This window comes from Micropterus dolomieu, linkage group LG01, assembly GCF_021292245.1.
Source record: "Micropterus dolomieu isolate WLL.071019.BEF.003 ecotype Adirondacks linkage group LG01, ASM2129224v1, whole genome shotgun sequence".
Classification (NCBI taxonomy): Eukaryota; Metazoa; Chordata; class Actinopteri; order Centrarchiformes; family Centrarchidae; genus Micropterus; species Micropterus dolomieu.
The window spans coordinates 16,847,738-16,871,133 of NC_060150.1; the positions used below are offsets into that span (position 1 = coordinate 16,847,738).

A 23,396-nucleotide genomic window follows, 5' to 3' on the forward strand; every position below is an offset into this window, starting at 1 on the left:
TATATGAATACTATACTCCAAGTACCATGACATTTAAGAATTTCTTCTATACATATTAGTGTCCTCATTTAGTCTTCAGAATTTCACATGTAGGCATATTTTTTCACATTTTGGGATATAATTGCAAATTTTTTGTAATTTTTAAGGTGTAAGACTAGTGACAAGTCAGAATCTTCCACTTTACAGGCATTTACACTGTAAAAGATGCCCTAGTCATTTCTTCTACCTGTTTCCAGAGTGTGTTTAGTTTTTAATATCAATGTGTAACTAAGACTGCTTTCTAGTTCAAGAGTATCTCCTTAACATTTAAGCTCTTTCTGTAAGTAGGTAATGTCTTACTTTAAATTCTTGAATCCAAACTGATTGTTTCAAATTCTGAACAAGCTCATCAAACTGAACCAGAAGCAGCTGTGCCTCCACTCGCTCTCTCCCTGTTGGCCCTGATGAACTGAAACTCATTTGGAGTGAATTTGTGTCTGATTGCAGGGGAGGCAATCACTCACTGCTGTATGAGAACAGGCAGCTTTCAGGCTAAAGAAGTGTAAAAAATATATAAATATCACATCGCTAGAGTAAAAAAAATGATGTTGAAGCTGATAGTGACACATGATGTTTGATGATTATCTTGATCTCTGAGAAGTAATTATGTTTAAGTCACAAAATGAGCATCCAGTGACATCGCTCCCAACACTGGGAAACTGTATACGCTCTCCTTTACATGTCTGAAATTTGCATGAAGCTGATTTGAGACCTACTTTTAACATCTTGCTGGTAAACCTGGTGCTCTACTTCCCACAACCCACAGAAACGTTGTTACCCCAACCTCTCAGAAGGGACCTCTGGCACTACAAAGACCTCTGAACATTTGCTGGTGAAGTGTTTGAGTGTTTGACCCTGTCATGAGTTTCTCTTCTTCGGTAGACACTGTCAATTATCTTAATTTACAATGACATGCTTGAGTAATGGAAGTATACAGCATGTAATATACAAATAAAGAGTTTCAGGCATGAGTTTCACAAGTCAAGTCAGTTGGCTGTTCACTTTCTCTGGTCAGTACATTTAGGGGGCTTTCACACCAGAAAGTCTGCACCAAGGTCCGAACCAAAGTTTTAATTTTTTTGATACATTCGGTTAATTTTGGTTTCACACTGCATTTATGCGACCGCACTAAAGGACTTTACATGACATACTTGTGTCCTGTCGTCATCATCTATGTGGGCTGCATCTCCCTATACTTGACATTGATTGGTTTATTAAACAGTTCAGTGGGTATCTTTGACAAGAATGAATGAATAAAAAATGAACATGTGCATATTTGCCACTATATTATTAGTATGGCATTACTACTAGAACATTAAAATGTCGCCGACAGGAAAGGAGGAGAAGACAGCAAGCAATCCTTCTGCATCTCTGTTTCAGGAGAAACCAAAGATGTATGTGGCAGTGTGCTTCTATAGTGGCCGTCTGTTTGAAAAGATGATCTGTCACGGGAGAATTGTGTCCTTATTTCAATGCATTTCTCCGTGCATTTATTTGTTTCCGGATTACACATCAACCGCCAAACTCCCTGTAAATAGTCTGAAAGTCCGAACCATTCAAAAAATGCTTTCACACCAGAAATGAACCAAACCATGGTTCAGTTTGCAGAGACTACATCTTTTCGTTGGACCAATTTCGTCTGTTTGGTCCAGACCGTGGTCTGGGGGAGGTTTCACACCTGCAATTTTGGTTCGAACCAAACTAAAAAGTCCGAAAGTCCAGACCAAACAAGGTAGGTGTGAAAGGCCCCTTAGTTTTAAGCCTGTTGTTCGGTAGACAAAATGGTCAGCGCTGTTAAAATGAATTACAGATGCACCTAGCTAAGCAAGCGAGCTAGCTCCACACACGGTCGTTAGCTCCACCGTCTCGTCCAAATATGGTCACATTGCTCACTCAACGGGTGACGTCACAATGACTACATCCACTTCTTTTATACAGTCTATTCTCTCGAGCCATCTATAGAGTTGGTGGAGACCAGAAACAGAGCTAAAAAAATTGGAAAATTGGACTTGGCATTTCTCAGGTAGACACAAACACGACTCCAAATAAATGATCATGGTTCTCATTGTCTGCTGGATGTGTAAATAAGCATCTGTTTACCAAATCAACTGAAAGAAAAAGAGGGACCACATCGCACCTGGGTTGTGCTCCCTCCACTGGCTTCCTGTTCATTACAGGATTGATTTTAAAATCTTACTTTTAACTTTTAAATGTTTAATGGATTGGCGCTGCCTTATCTAATAGAGCTTCTTCATGACCACACTCTAGCTAGAGTGCAGAGATCTGCTAATCTCCTCCTCCTCGTTCTCCCAAAAAGCAGGCTCAAAACCAGAGGTGATCGAGCCTTTTGTGTAGCTGCCCCTAACCTGTGGAACAACCTGCCAATCCATATCAGAACCGCCCCAACTCTCTTACACTTTAAATCATTGATAAAAACACATCTCTTTCCTTTGGCCTTTTCTTCAAGTTAAGAAAATTATTATCCCAGGCAACTGTATTATCATTATATATTATATAGTCTATGATATACTGTATACTGTAATTCATGTTTTATTGCTGTACTTTTACCTTGTAATTACTGTTTTACTGTTGTATTTTTAGCTTGTAAAGCACATTGATAAACCTTGGTTGTTTTAAGGGTGCCATATAAATAAAATTGATATTGATATTATCAGTGTTTACAGATTGTTGTGCAAAAGGTTTAATTAGAAATTTGATCATAATGCACAGTTAGGACAGCCATCTGTTTAATAGAATACAGCTCATCAAAAAATGACATAACAAACGTCCATATGAAAACCTCCTCTAAGCTTCGTCACAACTGACAAATGTTATTTTGGTCACTGACTTAGTACATAGACTATATGGCTCAAAGTATATGGCCTTCTGGGTGTCCACATACTTTTGGCCATGCAGTGTCTTTCTGGAATCTTCTTTGTTTTCGTAATAGAGGATTTGTGGGGGATTTATAGGGGATATATTATTGAAAAAATGATTCTGCTCTCGCTGTTTTCGCTCCACATGATTAACTTATTTAACATAATATCATCATAAATAATGCATAATTCATGTTGTTCTATTCATATGGGTCACTGCTAAAGATGTAGCCTATTGTTTGTGCAAACCTCATTAGCAATCATGTATGACGAGCCAAGCAGCGTGAAGCACTCATCCATAACATGCTCTGATTGGACACACACACACAGACACACACACACACACACACACACACCCCACAATATATAACACAATATACTTCTCTCTTATGTAAATACCTAGATGTCAGGTACTGGCATCAGATATAAACAAGCTGTACTTTATGTTAATGATCAACATTAAGAATACACAATGTAAACAACAGCATGATGAATAATTCAGTACAGTACATACTGTACATCACAACAATGACCCTATGAATACACAGCATATTGGAATGTCAAAATAGACATAAGCAATGAAGCCGTCTCCACTGAAAGACGATAAAATGGTTCCCAATGTAACATCTAAAATCATCTAAACATCTAACATCTAAAAAAATTATGCAACAGAGAGCTGCATACTGACAACACGGCTTCCTGCTTTTGCACTGCCTGCAGACTCTACACAGTAAGACTTATTCTTCTGTTTTGTCTGCAACTACCAGACATCAATATAAGTTTGGGCGGGACTTTAACATCTTGTCCGTCGTGGGGCTATAACCAGGTTTTGTCTTCTTTTAGGAGAGAACAATGGTTCCCAAACTGGGGATCCAGACCTCCAAAGAGTCCCAATATCTGAGAAAGGGTCACAAGATTATTAAAGTGATAAAAAGGAAAAACAAATGTATTTCTTTTTTCAGACTGCTACTTTTTTGGACAATAAATTACTAATTTGTCGAATCCCATATTGACACTATTGCCATAATGTGGCTTAGGGGTCAAATAGCTTTCTGACCTCATAACAACAACAGAGACGACTTCTGACCGTTCATGTCATCAAGACAGTTGGTCGTGCAAGGGTTTAAGTACTGTGTATTCATTGACCATAAAACACTATGGGCCGGATTTACTAACATCCCAAATAAAGAGTACTAAATTGCGTGTGCATTCTAAAATATTGCACGTGCAATTGTAGTACCTGTTATGAGTGATCAACTAAGAATTACTGCGTTAATGACAACAGGAGCAAACACAACAGAGGTGGTTTTAATGGTTTCCGCCATGGAGAGTCAATCAATCAATCAATCAAAATTTATTTATAGAGCACTTTAAAAATCCAAAGTGGACACAAAGTGCTGTACAGTAAAACAGTAAATAAAAATATAAAAGACACTAAATACAAAGCTTACACAATGCATAAAATACAAATAAAAATTAATGTCCTGCGGGGGATCACTGATTTTCTGCATCATTCGCCCGTACTTTAAGCTTATTAAAGGTAGATTTTTGTCCCCTTTACTGTCAGCTAGTGTTGTAGTACTCGAAACCGGTCTTGGTCTCGAGTACTTTTTGATGGTCTTGGTCTTGTCTCTGACTCGACCGCCTTTGTATTCGGTCTTGTCTCGGTTGTCAGACATTGAGGACATTTATTTCAAGACCAGTCAATTTGGGGCGTTTCAATTTTATTGTGCAGAGTAATTTTATTGTGTTGGTCTTGTCTCGATAAACTCTGGTCTTGGTCTTGACTTGGTCTCGGTTTGGGCGGTCTTGACTACAACACTACTTTCATCAATGATTCTTTGCAACACTTGGCGGTTTGCACCTTCCTTTCAAATGTATTGAATACAGTTGAACTCACATGAAATTGCTTGTAGGCTTGTTAGATCACATTGCGTGTAGTAAATAAATGTATTTGCTTGTTACTCTCCCATTACTTTGCACAATAAAATTGAAACGCCCCAAATTGCATATTTATTAAGGCAAACGTAGTAAATGAACAACAGGTGCTATCTTGCACTTTTGAAAGACTATTTGGGTCAGTTTTTGTCACTTATTTATGAAACATGACTGCTGACGTCTACAGCACTCCAAGTTACTAACATTTATTGTGAGCAAACACTAGCAAGCTCATTCGTTAGTTACATCCATGCTAACGAAGCCAGCCAGCCAATTCTGGAAAAGTTTAATGTGTTTTCAAAACAGCAAATCTCTTCTCTTCTTTTGTTCAGCAAGCAAATGGTTCTTTGTATTTTTATTAACAGACAAAATGATTTCCATAGTCCTGGCAATGGAATAGTTTGGCACATTACACGAAAGCCAAAGTCATGACGTCGTGTTCAGTCTAGCCTCTGTAACTCAGAGCATTTTATTATTTAGCGTTTCTTTCACCTGTCTTTCTAAAAGAATAAAGCCTGTTCCCAGGGTTTACTGTGACAGTCTAAGATAAGCCGCTACAGCAGCTGTTCAACAATGATCACTAGTGAGTACAGAAAAAACTACAGATACCATGAGGATAGCCGTTTCCCCTTGTTTCTAGTCTTTGTGCTAAGCTAAGTTAGCCCACAGCTGGTGGTAGCTTCATAATTACCAAATACACATGAGTGTGGTATCAATCTTCTCATATAACTCTTGGCAAGAAAGTGAATAAAATGTGGAAACAATTCCTTTAAATTAAACTTGTCACTCACAAAATCTGATGTTCAAACACAGGTCGTTTTACATCCTCAGGAAACTGAATTTCACACTACCAATACTCTAATCTGTGTAGCTTAAAGACATTATTTATTTGCATTCATCACTCATCTATGTTCATGCGGAATTAAAAGTGCTCAGTTTGATTGTTTTGTTCTGATGGGTTTGAGAATATCTTCTCAATGGTATTCAGCTCTTGTTTAGCAGCCGCTGAACTCAAGGATCTGCAATCCCAAATCTTCATTTCTTAATTTATATAGTTTGGATGTGATTTTGACATCCCGAGGGCACGCAAGGCTCAACATGAATTCCCTTCCTCTTGCTTTGTTTCAGCTTGGTACTTTGTGAAGAGCTGTTACAAGAGATCTGATGTAAGTGTCTCATGTGCCATTAAATTAAGGTGAGGCCAGACTCGGATGTTAGGGGAGAGAAGAGGAAATGAGTTGGAGGTTGTCAAGGAAGCAATTTCCATAACAGACGTGTTTGAATTACACCCACAACACCTCCAGGAGGCCCAGCAGTAAATTCAGGCTCAGGCCATGCTCGTCTACATGGGCTCTTGGCTCCCATCACTCCCAGTCTACATTAGATTTACACCGCACAACATGTCAGCTGGTAATTTCCCAACTTCATCATCAATCTCAACAAAACAGCTCATGAGACAGCTGACCCTGTAGAGTTGGAAAAATTCATTATTGTGGTTCTACAAAACAAGTTAGGTCTCACTCTCCCAGGTGATAATACAGCTTCTGTAAGGCCTGAGCAACTAACAGCTAACTGTGTTTCTTTAACTTTAACAATATACAGTCAATCCATCATTTATTTACTAATTGATCTATGTGATCTGATTAAGTACCAATGTACAAAGTACAAGTTGTATCAGATGTTTAGACTGACTTTTATTTGCTAAATGCGTGCTTTATTGAGGGGAACTGAGCTCTAGTCTGTCTATACATTAAATATGAAGCCACCACCAGCAGTCGGTTAGCTTAGCTTAGCATACAGACTGGAAATGGGGGAGGAAACCGCTAACATGGCTCTTTTGAAGCTAACAAAACCTGCCTTCCACCATTTCCACAGCTCAGTGATTAACACTTTATAACACGTTTGTTAAATTGTCATGTTGTGGTTTCACAGGGTTATTTGCTAGACTATTTCTTGTCTAAGCACAATAACTTACTGGAGTCTCCGTTGGTTTACTGGCAACTGACGGACGAGGATTTTGTTAAGTTAAGCTAACTTGGTTGCTGAGTTTAGCTATTGCATACAGACATAAGAGTGGTAACAAGAAAGCAAAAATGTTGAACTATTTCTTCCTTCCTTCCTAAAGACAAGACAGTCTACTGTGTCACGTTAGAAACAAGTCTACTGAACAGACTACTCACTCACTCTGTTTCGGTAACAAAACCAACTAGGGCGTTAAAAAGTGATTCGTCAGTTTGAGGTATGAAATCTTAATGGATTTTAAATGTTTGGATTGAAGGTGTTTTCAGTGGAAGACACTACAGACACTGGTAAATTTTGAGATTTGGGCTGTTTTTTGCTCCCATTACATGTCTTCTTTCAGACAGAGACTGAAAGAAAGAAAACGCGCAAAACACACATTTAGGTGTAGACAGCACCTCATTTTTACTTTTAAATATAACATTTCAAAAAACTTGAATTACAAAATGAATTGTACTTAATGTTGGTAATCACCTGGGGAAGTTACATGGTGGTATCTATTAGTTGCATTCACCTGCAGGGTCTTGCAGAATGTATACATTTTGAACATGACACAAAATATAATTGCAAAAACAATTGTCTTAATGTAAGTAATCAACTGGGGAAGTTTCATGGTATTTATTAATACCTGATTCACCTGTAGTGTCTGGCCTTAAATCACGTTTTACAGAAGGAAAGAATAAATCCTTGAAGATGTTGCTGGAAATATCATGTCAGTGCACTGAGCTGTAGTAAGGTAAGATAAAAATGTTGATGACTGTTGTTTTTTAGTAGGAGTCCTGTGTCATCTAGAATTTTTACACTTTGGATTGATTTTAATGGATGAGACATTTCTCTAGCAGAATACACTCTCTAGCAGAGAACACTTTTTTGTTACTTTACACCCTCCTGACGTAGATTTTCCCAGCTTGTACCATCTGGTTACCATCATTTCCTGCTTAACAAAGACAATGCATTAGAATTCTTAAACCTTTTTGACCACCTGGAAGCAGTGTAAATAAGCTGTAAATATACTAGTCAAGATTCCAGCCAAACGTAAAGTCATTTCACTCACTTTCCAAAAAGTTGGTAAAATAAAATGTTTAATAAAATACTGTGAGTTGGTTCATCAAGATAAACAGCTGGTGATGCTATTTCTCCAGATGGGTGCCAGATCATAAAAAATTTAAAAATGTCTGTTTGTTTTATGTATCAATGTGAAGAAGGCTCCAGTTTCCCCAATCACTCCACACAAACCATCTTTCGTGTCTTTGGTGCTGCAGAAGCTTGAGTGACGTTTTCTTTGACATCATTATTTACAAGTCTGTTTCCATTGCACCTTGTCACAATTCCTTTTACGATGCACCATCTTTTATATCTTAGCCAAACTTTTGTGCAACATTTAGAGTTTTTCCAATTTTCCAAATAAGGCAAATTGGAAATGTGCATGAAAACAGGCGTATGGAAATGCACTCACTAACTGATTATTAGTGCAATTAGTTTTAAATTGATTTGGCAAAAAACTATGTGGCTCTTTACATGCAAAATACTACACTTTGTTCACTAACTAGTCTCAGGGTTGCAGACCTGAATATAAAAACAATGAGCTGAAAGACACTACAAAACTGAACTGAACTGTGGTGTCAGGCGATAATTCTTTGTGGGCTCCTCACTACGAGTAATCCTTTCCGCATTAGTCATGTGATCCATTGTTAAGAAAATAATTATTACAGCTGCTTTAAACATCACACACTGCATATTTTTATTAACTGCTTGAGAAATAAATAAATAAATTCAGTCACATCAGCCGTGGCGCATTTTTAGATCAAATTACTTTTCCCGCTTTTAGGGAGTGAAATAAGGTCCTCACAAGCACACTTACATACATCTGAGTGTGTGTGTGTGTGTGTTAGAGGCCATCCCAACCAGAGCCCATAATGAGAAGCCACAGGCCACAAGACTAGTCATTAGTATTATCTCCCTGTGGAAGGGAAGGACGCAGCGGGCGATGGATCTGTTTCATATCCAGAGCAAGAAGGCCATCTCTCACTGTTTCCCTCTCCCTCCACCTCTGTCCTTGTGTCTCTCTCTCTTTCTCCTTCTGTCACTCCCAGCAAGTCTTCAGAAAGGTGTTATGGATATATTTTGTCATCTACTTTCCTGAATTTACCATTAAAGCCATAATTTATTGTTGTCATGATGATTTTTATTATTTGTGTTCAGCTCCTCCAGCTATAACTGCTATTTTCTTTCCTCTCTCTCTATCTTTCTTTAATTTTTTTTCCCTTCTCCGAGCTCGAATGCAAACACAATCTGTCCCACTGTCAAGACGCCAGTTAAACAACACAAACATTTGGGATTCTCTACGTTTTACGGACGAGAACATGTGGAGGAATGTGGCTCTCTGGATGCTGTGTGACACTTGGTCACAGATCGAGGCTGTGCTGTTGCACCTCCAGCAGACTGCATCTTATGTAACATGGGAAGAAAATCATGAGGTGTTGATGTTGCCAGGAGAAATATTGGGGAGGAAAAGGTCAGTGAACTCCAGTGGCAGGGTGTGATGGAGGTCACATTTCTTAAGTTGTCAGAAAGAAAAAAAAACGTTTGGAGAGCTGGGAATTTACTGCATTAACTGTTAACATTACATCTATTTGCGTTTGTTCATAGTGCCAAAGTATTCAGATTTAGGGCTGCATAATAATTATCGATCCGATTAACTGTCAGCTGATATTGGGCGTATTTTTATTATCGGAATCATATTGGCAAATTTATTTTGGCCGATAATTTAGCCAATAACAATCAAACAAAGCTTGAATACGTAGCTGCTGTTGTCGTGCTCATGATGTCATATTTCTGCACCTGGATAGAGCCACACAGACGCAGTGCAGGCAGCAAGAGCCAAACAAACATGTCGTCGATCGTTTGGAAGTTTTTTCACAGTTTCAGAGAAAGACACTACTGCAATATGCAATTTGTGTTCTGCAAGGTTTCTGAGATTTTCAACACAACAAAGTCACCCGAAAGTTTGTCATCGCGACAAAGATTAGCACTACCAAACCAGTGTGAAACTTTGAAAACTGCAGGAAGTTCACCAAAGACAGCCCAAAAGCTAAAGCAATTAATGACAAAGTCATGGGATTTATAGCACTAAACAACCAGCCCTTTTTCATGGTTGAAGACCAAGAATTTTGCCGGCTAATAGCACATATGAAGCCCCCATACACAGTCCAAATCTGCCGTGACTTTGAATGTTTCGCTTCCTGCTCTGTATGATCTGGTCGCCACACACATTCATAGTCTCCTCGATACCAATGTGAGTGATACGCTTTACCACGGACATTTGGACTTCTGACCTTAGCCTAGAGAGTAATGGGTGGCCCAAAGGTTAGAGATGCGAGCTTGTGACGGAGGTCACCAGTTCAATCCCCGGACCTGAAGAATAAATCTGGGTGTGGAAAGTAAAACAAACAGTGTTTGCCCTCCCTCATGTACCACCACTGAGGTGCCCTTGACCTTCAGCAAGGTCCATGACCCCAACTGCTCCAGTGGATCTGCTCAGTGGCCAGCAGACTAGGCTGCGGTTGTACTGGGCAGCTTCCAGGTGTGAATGTGTAACGGTGTGATTGTGATCAGGGAGGGGAGGTTGAGAAGTTGCTCTCAGTGAAGCTCCCTGAATAAATAAGAGTTAAATAAAAAAGCTTTACGGCTCAGTGGCTGTGTAAAAATGACAGGTTATTACTTTTATTTTTTATAAAAATATAAAGAAATTATTGGTTACTGGATCGGTATCGGCCATGAGAAGTAGACAATTATTGGTTAGTGGATCGGTGTGAAAAAAATCCATCTCGTGCATCACTATTCAGATCCTTTATCTAAGTAAAAGCAGCAATACCACACCATGAAACAGTCCTCTATTCAAAACCTTACTTAAGTAAAAGTATGTAAGTATCATCAGCAAAAGTAACAGTATTCATAGTGCAGTAAAATGTTCCCTGTCAGCGTTTTACTATTTTATCTGATGCTTCTGGATTAATATTACTGCTGCAGGTGTTTAAGGTTGTGGTGATTTTAATTATTTATATACTGTTGGGCAGTTTAATCTACAGCAATGCATCATATTCTATAAGATCATCGCTGTCCTGTGAGAACCACGTCTCTCCTGAGCTCAGAAAGCTCTGTTTTCAGCTTTGAGATGATTCTTTTTGTCTTAAATAGTTTATTTAGCTTAAGAAGGAGAAATTTCTCAACCCATAAAGGAACTCTTTGTCGTTAAGTTTATCAGAGACATTCACATTCCAAATCAACAAATTTGAAGATACATGGTTTTCATGGTGCTGTGTGTGTAGCATGAAGGGACTACAAACTGTCTTTTTATTATACAACCTTGTGTTGCATAATGACAAATAAACTACCTTGTACTTTGTAAAGTACAAGTACCTCGAATTTATACTTAGATACAGTCCATTGCTGGGTTTAAGTGTCTTGCTCAAGGACATTTTGACTCAAACACCTACTCTACCAACCTGAGCTACAGCTGCTACAAAGATTTTGATGGGAAAGATTTGGTGATGCATTCGATTTGTCACCGGCTTTGTCCTCCACATACAGCCAAACAGTTTTTTTCTTCTTTGTAAGTAAATATCAAGAAAGACAGATGCAAACCCTGTCTCCTAGAACTTAGGTTTATGTAATAAACACAAGTAGATCATAGGTACAGTCGTGAAAATGTATACAGACATTTTTGCAGGCAATGAAAGCCCTACATTTTCATACCGCATCATTTCTAGGAGACAGGGTTGCTTAACATATATACATATACTTTATTATAATATATTATACTTTACTTAACTGTGTTTATAAGTAAGCAACAGAGACGATTATCAAGCCATACACTGTTCAGGAAGTATATACACAATTCAATAGTACAGCCACAAAGCATGAGCTGAAACTTGCATTCCATCTGCTTATTGAACACAAATGTTCTTACAAGAGCTATTATTGGAAGTACTGATATGTGGCTGCTGAAGGACAGACTGTTGAAGTTGCTCCACTTCTAAAACACTTGCAGTGGGAATTGAAGCTGTTTAAACGGAGAGGTAACACAACCGGAAACACAACATAACCCATCCAGTGAACATCTTAGTGGAAGGAAAGTTTTCAGGATCACAAACAAAGAAAAGAGATGGAGCTTATGGTAAAAAACTGCGCATTCACCGTCCAGCTACACTAACATGCAGGTTTATCTAATTTGTGCTTTTCTATTGCAGTATTCTAACCCAAACCAGGAGTATACTGTTTACTATACTGTCTTCCTCTGGCTTCCAGTAATATTTAGAGTTGATTAAAATATTTTATTGAGTATTTTTTACTACTTGCATCTGCAGGAGCTGCAGAAGAGATCAGATTATGCATTTCATTTTCATCCAATTTATTTTTACTAGCTTGCTTTTATTATTCCAGTGGCTGGGATCTAATATTGAATGTGTAAGTGTCCTTACTTACACTTCTCCATACACGACTTAGCACTGTGCACTACATGTTGCACATTGCACACTGGTACCAAATAAGCACTGTGTTATTATCATTATTATGTGTTATTATTAATATTGCTTGAATGTGATTTATCAGAGGGTGGGAGGGCAGAAGTCACTGTAGGCTGCCGTGCTCTCGATTCAACGTGACACTGTGAGGCCATCTGTGTTTGGATATGCAGGTCAGCGGGAGTCGCTTCAATTATGTTTCTGTGTTTATGCACTGTGCACTGTAGTGATAAATAACTAAACAAAAGATCAGGGGCCATGGTCACAAACATCCTAAGGCAAAAAGTGGCTATCTATCTATCTAGCTATCTATCATACATTTTTTTATGTAATTTTCATTTTTCCAAATAAAATTTTAAATAAATATAATTTAATTTATATTTAATTAGTAATTTATTTTAATTTTCAAATCAGAATTTCATGTCATTCATTTAAATGTAACGTCATCTATTATTTGATGTAATTAGTTTTTTTTATTTATTTAAACAATTTTTAGATCATAATGTAGGCAGGTCAGTTTCTTCAACTAAAGCATTACAGAAATAAATAAATAGAATGTTTTGCAGACATTTCCATTCACTCCGTATTTCTGCCTGTGGCCCTGAATTCATCATGAATTTCCCAAAAGTGTCCCAGTTGTATATATAATTAGGTTTTCTTCTTCTTCTACACGAGTTTATCAGGATGCCTTCGGCCTGGATGAATTGACAGTAAGTCTGCAGACAGCCCAGTTAGCAGCTTCTTTTAGAGACCATGATCTCGGTGAATAAATGGTTTTAATATACAGTATATGGAAATGATAGTGGCCACCTGTCTTCACTGACAAATGTTTGCAGTCTGTAATGAAACCTCAGGTGGAGACATTCTCATTTTCTACTAATGCACTTCCCAAAGTGCTCTGAACTTTTTACACACGGTTCTATGAACTAGCTTTTCCTCCCCTGGCTGGAAGACCATGTCAATCCTGAGGTTTACTGCACCTGAAAACGTCACTACGAGAGCAGAGAGAGTGAACTCAACAGTAGCAATAAAGTGCCTACAAAATAATTATAATATTATAATGACAAGAGATCAAATGATATGTGTAAAGTGAAAGAGGTCGATCATAATGACGGACATACAGAGAATTATCGCCCAACTCTGCAGCTCCCCTCAGCTTTGCAGAACTTTATAGCATCTTAAGGCTCATTGTTTTGGTTTTCAGGCCCGAAACTTTAATGTTGGCATTCACTCTCACTGCTCTCATCAGCGTCAAGGCAAAAGCTCAAACGGTCCAGAAAATGTAAGCAAAAGCCATGGGGTGGAAATGTCGATCGATAATTGGTCAAACAGTCAGAAGGTAAAAAGACAACAAACCAGTCCACATTTCTACCTGGATATATGGTACATCATTGAACACCATCAGGCTCATGTTGATTCTGAACTGGAGCTCATATAAGCAGACTTTGGAGGGTCAGGCATACGAACATCTCGTAAAAGAGCTGGTATTCAATAATTGAACTGTTCCTGACTGTTGCAGTACGTTGCCTTTGCCTTGTTTATTGTGTGAACCAAACACCAAGGTAAACTTGAATACGGTAAAAACTTAGTTGGTAATAAGTATTATACATTCTCTCTCTCTCTCTCTCTCTCTCTCTCTCTCTCTCTCTCTCTCTCTCTCTCTCTCTCTCTATATATATATATATATATATATATATATGTATATATATATATGTATATTATAACAATAATACATTAAATAGTTCAGTGATAATAAATAAGTACTATTTTAAATGACACATTGAAAACACAAACACCCTTAAATGAGAATATGACTAATCAGGTTGAATCTGGTTTTTACCGTCATTTTGGTGAGTTTAAATTCTACCTCCCACCTCCTCAAATATTCAAGGCGTCAACTTGGAGCAAAAAATGTACCTTGACAAGCGCAGTAGTTCTCAAAAAAAGGGAGCGTGAAGGTGTTAAAACCCCACTGTTTTCAAACCAGCTGTCTAACCTGAAACTGTTTTGAAATTTCTGTAGGCGACGAAGCAGCCAGACATGACCAGCTGTTCCATTCAAACCAAACTACCCATGACGGAAGTGTACACACATATATTTATTTTTTGGAAGATAAAAATACCAAACCATGTCTCGTCAGCCTTCAAACTTTCACACAAACGTCACCTCCCCACTGTTTCTCCTCAAAGTCACACGTTTTTGTTCTCCTCTGTTACATCACTACCACACTTTCCTCTCAATGTCACACCATCCTCACCTCCTGATTCTCTCCCTGAGCTACATAACTTCACCTCCATGTCTCCAGGTGATACAGAATGGAGCTTCTGCGGGGGGGGCTTTGCTGGTACTGCCTTACTCTGTCTATTATGACCAGTAGTATATGTTGCTAGCTAATGTTAGCAAACTTTCCTTTAATATTAAGACTCTTGCAGCAGCAAACATGCTGTACTCACCGCTGATCCACGTGGCCTCGGGGTCGTGAACGCTGAACTCAGGTTTGTACAGATCTGCCACACTCAGACTGGACTTGCTGCTGCCGGGGACTTCCGCTGGGAAAACACGGTAACCTCAAGTCAAATCCAGTATTATTCTTACAGCTTTATCATTAGAGAACAAAGGATGATCTGAAGAGGAAATAGCAGTAAATTAGCATACGGGGAGTGAGGACGAACACAGACATGGTGATGAGTGAGCAGACCACTGCAATCACCAACAGAGAGATGGCAATGCCCTTCCAATTCCTCTGTGGGGGGCTGACGTCCACAAACTCCTGCAAGCACACAAGAAAACAAAAAAGTTATCATTGTTGCATCCCACCAACTGGGCCGGTGTAAAGAACTACAAATGTTAAAATACCCAAATGTGATTGTTGAACATTTCCATGTTCATGAATCTTCGCTGTAACAGCCTCCACTCTTTTGGTTTCAGACTTTCCACCAAATGTTGAATCTGGCTGCAGGGATTTGCTCCCATTCAGCCACAAGAGCATCAGTGAGGTCCAGCACTGATGTTAGGTGATAAGGTCTGGCACACAGCCAGTGTTCCAGTTTGTCCCAAAGGTGTTGGATGGGATTGAGGTCACAGCTAAGAAAACCATTTCGGGAAGTCGGCCATTTTGAATTTTACAGCCATTTTTGGATGATTTACACACTTCGTACTTTAACGAACTCCTCCTAGGGATTTAGTCGGATCGACGTCAAATTTCTGCTGTGCCTTCTAAAGGCATTGAAGATGAAAAGTTGTGCTATTTGCGAGTTTTCGTCAATGGGCGTGTCTGTGGCATCGATGATTCGCCATGACACAGGAAGTTGTTGTAACTTCAGTGTACATGCTCACATCTGCACCAAACTGTACATGTAGGATGAGAGTCCCGCCCTGAACACATGTACATGCTGACATTCACCCACAGTTATAGCGCCACCTGCTGGCAACAGGAATTGACCTTTAACGAAGCAGCCCCCGCCGCACATTTGACCTACATGTACAAAAACACCGGATGTCCCTAATTAAACCTTACAAAATCTGATGTCAAATCATGGCAAACCTAAGCGAACAAGCAGCTTATGCAAAGCCCTCGGCCAGAAATATACTTGTGTTTTGAATCCCATGTAAAGGAAGTTGTCTAGCTATGTTTTTTTCATTTGAGAAATGGTGTCATGGTTTAGTCTTTTATTTCAGCCACAGATCTGGAGAAACTCATTCATTCATTTGTTTATCTCCTCCCGCCTCGACTAATGTAACTGTAATTTGACTATATGACCCCATTTTTAGCATACTGGCACTGGCTGTCTGTTTCTTTTAGGATTGATTTAAAACATATTTTAATTACTTTTAAGGCCAGGCATGGGCATTCCTATATCTCTGAGCTTTTATCTCTCAATGAGCCAAGACGCAGACTGAGATAGCTGCTAGGTCCAGGCTAAAAACTAAAGGAGACAGGGCCTTTGCTGTCAGGGACCCTACACTGTGGAACGGTCTACCAGAGGAGAGCTGGCTCAGTCTGTTCCTGGATTCATCTCACTTCTTAAGACACATTTCTACAAATAAAGCTTTCACTGTTTGATGCCTAGTTTATTTATTGTCTTTATTTTAATATTGATTTGTTTATGTTTTATGTATTGATTGTGTAATGACAATTGTTATCTTTTATTTTATTTTGACTTATGCATGTTTTTATGTTGATTGTTGTAGACCACTGTGTTATACCTATTGATACCTATTGATTTTATCTCTATATTTTATTTTGACTTGTTTTATTTTGATTGTGTAAAGCACTGTGTTACCTGTATTGAAAAGTGCTATACAAATCAAGCTATTATTATCATTATTAATATGTTCCACACAGGATGAATTCTAATAACCTTGGTGATGACCAATTTTATCGGCATCAAGTTCAAATATAATTTTATCCAATAGTTTGGTTTGTGACTAAATGCCTGCAGAACTAATGACATCCCATCAGCCTCAGCTGCACTTTGTGTAGCAAATGATAGCATGATAACATGCTAAACTAAGATGGTGAACATAGTAAATTATAGCTGCTAAGCATCTGCATGTTAGCATTGTCACTGTTAACATGTTAGCGTTTAGCTCAAAGCACTGGTGTGCCTAGTACACGAGGGTTGATTATCTAGAGCATTAACTCATGTATTCCTTTTCTTTTTCTTTTCAGATTGTACAGTTAATTCACTGCTACTTTTACTAACTGTAATCTTGTATTAATTCTCCTCAGCAGTCTCTGTATCATTTACAAAAATGTATTGATTTTAATGCCAGTGTCCTCTATCTGTCCTTGCTTCAGTTCACCAGACTGATCTCACGCTGCATGAACAGTTTGTTTTCAAAATAAAATATAAAACAATAAAAAAAGAAGAACTAAAGGGCAACTCTGTAAGAAAACATTAACAGATGGAAACTGACAACTACTTTTTATTTCTTCCATTATTTTCTATTGGCTGAATAAACTGGGTAATATGAGGCGACATTTTATGTTTTTATGGGATAGAAAACATAAAACACAGATTAAAATCTATTTTATCGACGACTCAAGAAGACTTGTTAGCATCTCTAACATCTAACTACCAGGTGAATTGATTTTTGAATTCTGCAGTCCAGCTTATTATAACTGTGAAAGGAGACAGGCTCTGCAGCTTGCATTCCTCCTGTCTAGACAGAACGGTGATTATCCACCAAAACAGCTCTAAGAGTGAAGTTGCACGATAAAATAAATATGAAACACTTGGGCTTGACCTGAAGAATGTAATCTGAGCTTTTGATTTGACACATATAACTGCCTTTCAGATGCTGCTATCTGTCCCAAAGGCAGAAACTCAGCAGTTTGCTTAAAGACTCTTGTACAAACTGTAACTTTTAATGTGACAGCATCTCTGACCCGGCTGTCAGGAAGTTACATCATTTCTCCAGACTGATCTTGTCACTCTCACTTCAGGCCAGGATGATGAAAGTATCCTATAGCCAAGACTTTAAAAGGAGTGAGAGAAAAGAGGAGAAACTAATGCAAGGAGGGCTTTTAGTTCAACCTCGGATTTGGCCAGAAAACAGCCGTGGACGAGGTTCAGGCTCAGAGGTTCCCAGCAGTGACACTGCAGGCAACTGTAATAGGTAGCTGTCCTATGGTGTTTAATTCACCATTCTTCAAAGCTTTAGAGTAAGACAGAGACACATCAGGGGAGACAGTGTGAAGCCTCTTTCACACATCAAACGTGTCAGACTGAGTGTTGACTTTTCCAGCACCAGTACTGGTTTCCTCTGTAAAAGTTACAAGTAGAAACCCCTCATATACAACGCTAGAGGCAAGCAAGAAACATTTACCTGACACTTTTATCCAAAGCAACTTTCAATTGCTATACATGTCAGAGGTCGCACGCCTCTGAAGCAATGAGGGGTGAAGTGTCTTGCTCAGAGACACAATGGTGGATGTTTCACAGTGGGAATCGAACCTGGGTCTCCCACAGCAAAGGCAAGCATCTTATCTATATGCCATCACCACCCCGGAAGAACGGTCCTTCTACGATTCAAACCCAGACCTCCTAAATGCGGGGTGGCTACACTGCTGCTGTACTATTGTGTAGTTAAGAAACACGTGATAATTTCAAAGTATGTGACTTGTTCTTGTAGAAATTAATCCTGATCACAAGCAGCTCTTTTGTCACTGATTGGGATATATTTCCAGACAAATGAAACATGATTACGTCTCTGGTTTTTAAACTTGCACCTGTCCTGCTTTTAATTGACGCCTGCTGTAAAGAAAAAAACATCAACACTGTCATTTGTCAGTTTGTCTGACCTGGGATTCCTACTGTGGTTGTTCACACAAAGCCTAAGAAATATGTTTAATCACTTCTTGCTGAGAGTTAGATGAGAAGACAACTCCAATGCCTGTCTGCTAAATATGAAGCTACCGCCCAGCAACCGGTTAGCTTAGTTTAGCACAAAGACTGGAAAACAGGGGGAAACAGCTAGCCTGGTTTTTCTAAAAGTGAAAAAATCCTCACTAATTAACACGTTGCATCTCTTTTGTTTAAGCCATTTTAGAAGCTGAAGCATTAAAAAAATTTGCCATCTTACGAGCGGTCATGAGCCAGACTGTTTCTTGGCTAGGAGCAGTGACTTCCTGGAGTGTCCGCTTTTTGCTTGGCAACTGATAACACTTTTTTTATTCTCACAGGCTGTGTTCAAAATCACATACAAATGTACCATCCATACTAAACATGACGTCAAATTGAGTAAGGAGTATCAAATTGATAATGCACATAGCCATTACATTACATTTATGAATTTATATCCAAAGCGACTTACAATTGCTATATATGTCAGAGGTTGCACGCCTATGGAGCAACTAGGGGTTAAGTGTCTTGCTCAGGGACACATTGGTGGATGTCTGGCAGTGGGAAATGAACCCAGGTCTCTCACACCAAAGGCATTATCCACTGCACCATGACCACCCGAAATGTTAAGAAATATAACCTTAAAATATAATCCTTCTCCTCCTCATCCTTGCTCTTCTTACTCAAAGTCGCATCCTCAGCTCAGCAGCCTCCTCTTCTGCTTCTAGGTAAAGTATACCAACAGTAGCTGCTAACGTTGCCTGACCTTAGTTTTTCTTGTTCTTCTTTATATAAACGTGAACCACAAACAATAGCCTTTACCGTTTTTTTACACCCCTTTTCTTTAATTTGCCGTAAAATAATACTGGAAGATACAACATCATCAGGAAGAGGTAATGTTGATTTACATTTGAACGGTAGTTCAAACCGGTAATGTTGTGAATGATACAGTCATGGAATGCAGAGAAGAGGAAGTGTGAACGGTCTGTTGGTAATGGCTGTTAAAGAAATATTGTGAGGCTGGTTCAGGTGTCATGAAGAAGTTTCGAAGACTGATGAAGACCTACACAGCATGGCTTATTGAGACTCCGAGGAGATACAGTGACGGCATACTATGTGTGAACATGTGCAATGCCAACACCAAATCTGAAGTACACTTCCTGTCTGGGGATATATATCCTTCCTATACCTCCAGAGATTCACTAAGCGTCCAAATATTGCTATTGTTCAGCTCTCTATACATGTGTGAAGATTCTATTGGATATTGATTTGAATCAAGACACATGCTTACCTAACTTAACCTAAAGCACATTGTGTGTCATTTAAGCCACATGCATCGCTTTCTACATAGAGTCAGTCAGTCTGTCTGTAATGAAACAAGAAAAAGATTATCTTAACCTTGGGTTACCTAACAAAGGCATAGCAGTGCATCATTATCAAGACAGCTGCGTCAGTCAGTCGACCAAGCAGGCAGAGAGTAGAGAGACAGAGTCTGACCTACTGTTTTAAAGAGTCCCTGGCTGCCATCTTTGGATTACTTTAGTTCAGCACAGTACCCCTAAATTACTTCACAATGGTGTAATAATCTTTAATTTAGTAGGCAATGTGCAGTAAATACTGATTGATTATGTACTTGGCCATTGGCAACATTAGCTATGTTTAATCCGTTTCAGGTGCTGAGGCACCCACTAAAACCAGGAATTATAAAAACCATCAGTCGATTTATAAAAAAATTAATTCTAGTGATGTAGAAGAAGAAAGTAGCATAAAATGTCTTTGGAAACAGCCTGAACCCTTTTGGTTTCAAAGATACTGACTTCGCTTCCGCTCTACCCTCCCTCAACCCATTTTCCTCACTTGAGGTCAATGATACCACACAATCTCTGTGCTCTACACTAAGCTCATGCCTGGATAGCCTGTGTCCTCTATCCACCAAGCCTGCTCGCCCAAACCAGTCCCACCCGTGGCTAACTGATACCATCCATGGGCTCCGTACTGATCTCAGAGCGCCTGAAAGAAAATGGCGAAAAACCAAAGACCCCGCCGACCTTAAGGGCTACCAATTGCTCCTATCTTCCTTCTCAACAAGCATCAGTGCTGCCAAAACTGCGTTCTATAATGACAGAATAAGCAGTGCCACTGACTCAAGGAAATTATTTTCCACTTTTAAAGAGCTACTAAAGCCTCCTCCACCTCCACCACCCACAAACATGTCTGCTGATACCTTTGCTGCCTTCTTCACAGGCAAAGTGGAGGCTATAACTAGCCAATTCTCTGAAACAACAAACTCAACCATTGTAGCATTCCTACTACATCTTTTCCTCTGCCCTCCCAGGTCAGTGGTTGTTCACTCTCCTCGTTTACTCCTCTCGAGAGCGAAGTATTAGAACTCTTGACCCGTAGCCGTCCAACTACATGCCCACTGGACCCGATTCCTACGAATCTCCTCCAAGCCATATCTCCTACTGTGGTCCCGACAATCACTCATGTGATAAATACTTCTCTGCATATACTATATACTTCCTGCTTGACCTATCAGCTGCCTTTGACACAGTCAACCATAGGATCCTGCTATCCGCTCTCTCAGCAATGGGCATCTCGAGTAAAGCACTCCTGTGGTTCGAATCCTACCTCTCAGGGCGTTCCTACAATGTTTTGTGGCAAGGACAATTATCCTCCTCCCACTGCCTCTCCACAGGGGTGCCCCAATGCTCAGTGCTTGGGCCCCTTCTCTTCTCAATTTACACCACCTCACTGGGGCCGATCATTCGCTCGCACGGCTTCTCTTACCACTGCTACGCAGATGATACGCAACTCTACCTATCCTTCCCGCCAGGCGATCCCACCGTCACGGTGCGGATCACAGACTGTGTATCGGACATATCTGCATGGATGAAGGCTTGCCACCTTCAACTAAACCTCTCTAAGACTGAACTCTTGGTCATTCCAGCCAAGCAATCTATCCACCATAACATCAAACTACAAGCTGACTCCGCAACCATCACTCCAATCAAGGTGGCGAGAAACTTGTGTGTCAGGATTGATAACCAGCTGTCCTTTTCAGACCATGTTGCTACTGTCTCTCGGTCATGCCGCTTTGCTCTACACAACATAAGGAAAATCAGACCCTACCTCACTCAGTACGCCACCCAGCTTCTGGTACAGGCCATGGTTATCTCTCGCATCGACTACTGCAATGCCCTCCTAGCAGGTCTTCCAGCTTGTGCGGTGAAACCTTTACAAATGGTTCAGATCGCAGCAGCGCGTCTAGTTTTTGATCAGCCCAAAAGGACTCATGTTACTCCATTACTCAGTGACCTCCACTGGTTCCCCATGGCCTCCAGAATCAAATTCAAGTCACTAATGCTTGCATACAGAGTGACTACTGGGTCTGCACCCATCTGCCTAAACTCCATAATACAAACTTACGTTCCTTCTCGGCCGCTACGCTCCTCCAACGGACGCCGCCTGGCTCTGCCATCCATTCACACAAAGCAATCCCAGTCCCGGCTATTCTCATCTGAGACACCACGATGGTGGAACGAGCTACCACACGCCATCAGAGCAGGGGCGTCCCACTCTAACTTCAAGAAGCTCTTGAAAACTCATCTCTTCTGAGAACACTTCCTCTTATAACACCTAACCTCTAACATGCACTTCCTGTGCTCTTCTTCTTCTATCTCCTACAATGATCTTGTATTGATTGCACTTTTTTGTTTTGATTGCACTTTTTGTTAACTCTTACTTCCTTCCCTAGGTATTTACCCCATTGATGTGATATGTACTATGAGCTCTTACTAGTATTTACTGCTGCTCTTACTAGTATGTATTGTCAGTTGTAGATCTGTATTTGATGCTCTGTTGATGCTTGTATGATGTTCCTCAAATGTAAGTCGCTTTGGATAAAAGCGTCTGCCAAATGAGTAAATGTAAATGTAAATGTATTGACGAACCACAACAGTAGATTCACTGCATTACACTTCTGTATAGTAGAGTTAGTTAATGTAATTGAAGGATTATAATCATAAAACCCTTTTGGAAATAACTGCTCTGACACTGAAGATAGGAGGATCAAATCTGTCCGGAATAATCTGTATCACATGTACTGTTGGTGAGGTGGAAACTGTTTAATTAATGAAGCAGGAAAAACTGATTCACGCACACATTCTTTGCACACCACTGGGCTATCGACTCCTCTCTGAGTATTAGTTCAACATCTCTGAGCTAATTCTCTGCATGCTCAGTGTGTGTGTGTGTGTGTGTGCGTGCGTGGGTGGGCATGTGTGTGTTTAAGCAAGCAGACACACCTCACTGTAACAGTCTGTTGATCAAACTCACTTCAGTGGAAAGTAAAGCAAGCGAGGAAATCAAGTATGCGTGTCAGTGTTTCTGTTTACGAGTGTTTTTGTGTTTGTGTGTGTGTGTGTGTGTGTGTGTGTGTGTGTGTGTGTGTGTGAGAGACAAAGAAGCATATCGACAGTCTGAATCTGGAGAGGACAATGTTGATTTTTCAGAAAAAGCTAACATTTCAAGGAAATGGAGACCGATTTTTACTTGAACAAGCACAGAAATAGACAAAAAATACATCTACAAGCTACTTTAATTGGGCTGTCAATGACCTAAGACACAATGTCTATGTCTATGTCATAAAACAC

General features: G+C 39.6%; 1 protein-coding gene across 1 annotated transcript in view; it reads right to left on the reverse strand.

The window, feature by feature from the left end:
* Positions 1 to 23,396, reverse strand: part of LOC123977121 (inactive dipeptidyl peptidase 10-like) — a 92,267-nt gene that overhangs the window by 65,963 nt on the left and 2,908 nt on the right. The window contains exons 2-3 of the mRNA XM_046059639.1: positions 15,050 to 15,164; positions 14,848 to 14,943 (exon numbers count right to left, since the gene is read on the reverse strand). Coding sequence (XP_045915595.1) covers positions 14,848 to 14,943; positions 15,050 to 15,164 — 211 coding nt within the window. The remainder of the gene's footprint in view (positions 1 to 14,847; positions 14,944 to 15,049; positions 15,165 to 23,396) is intronic.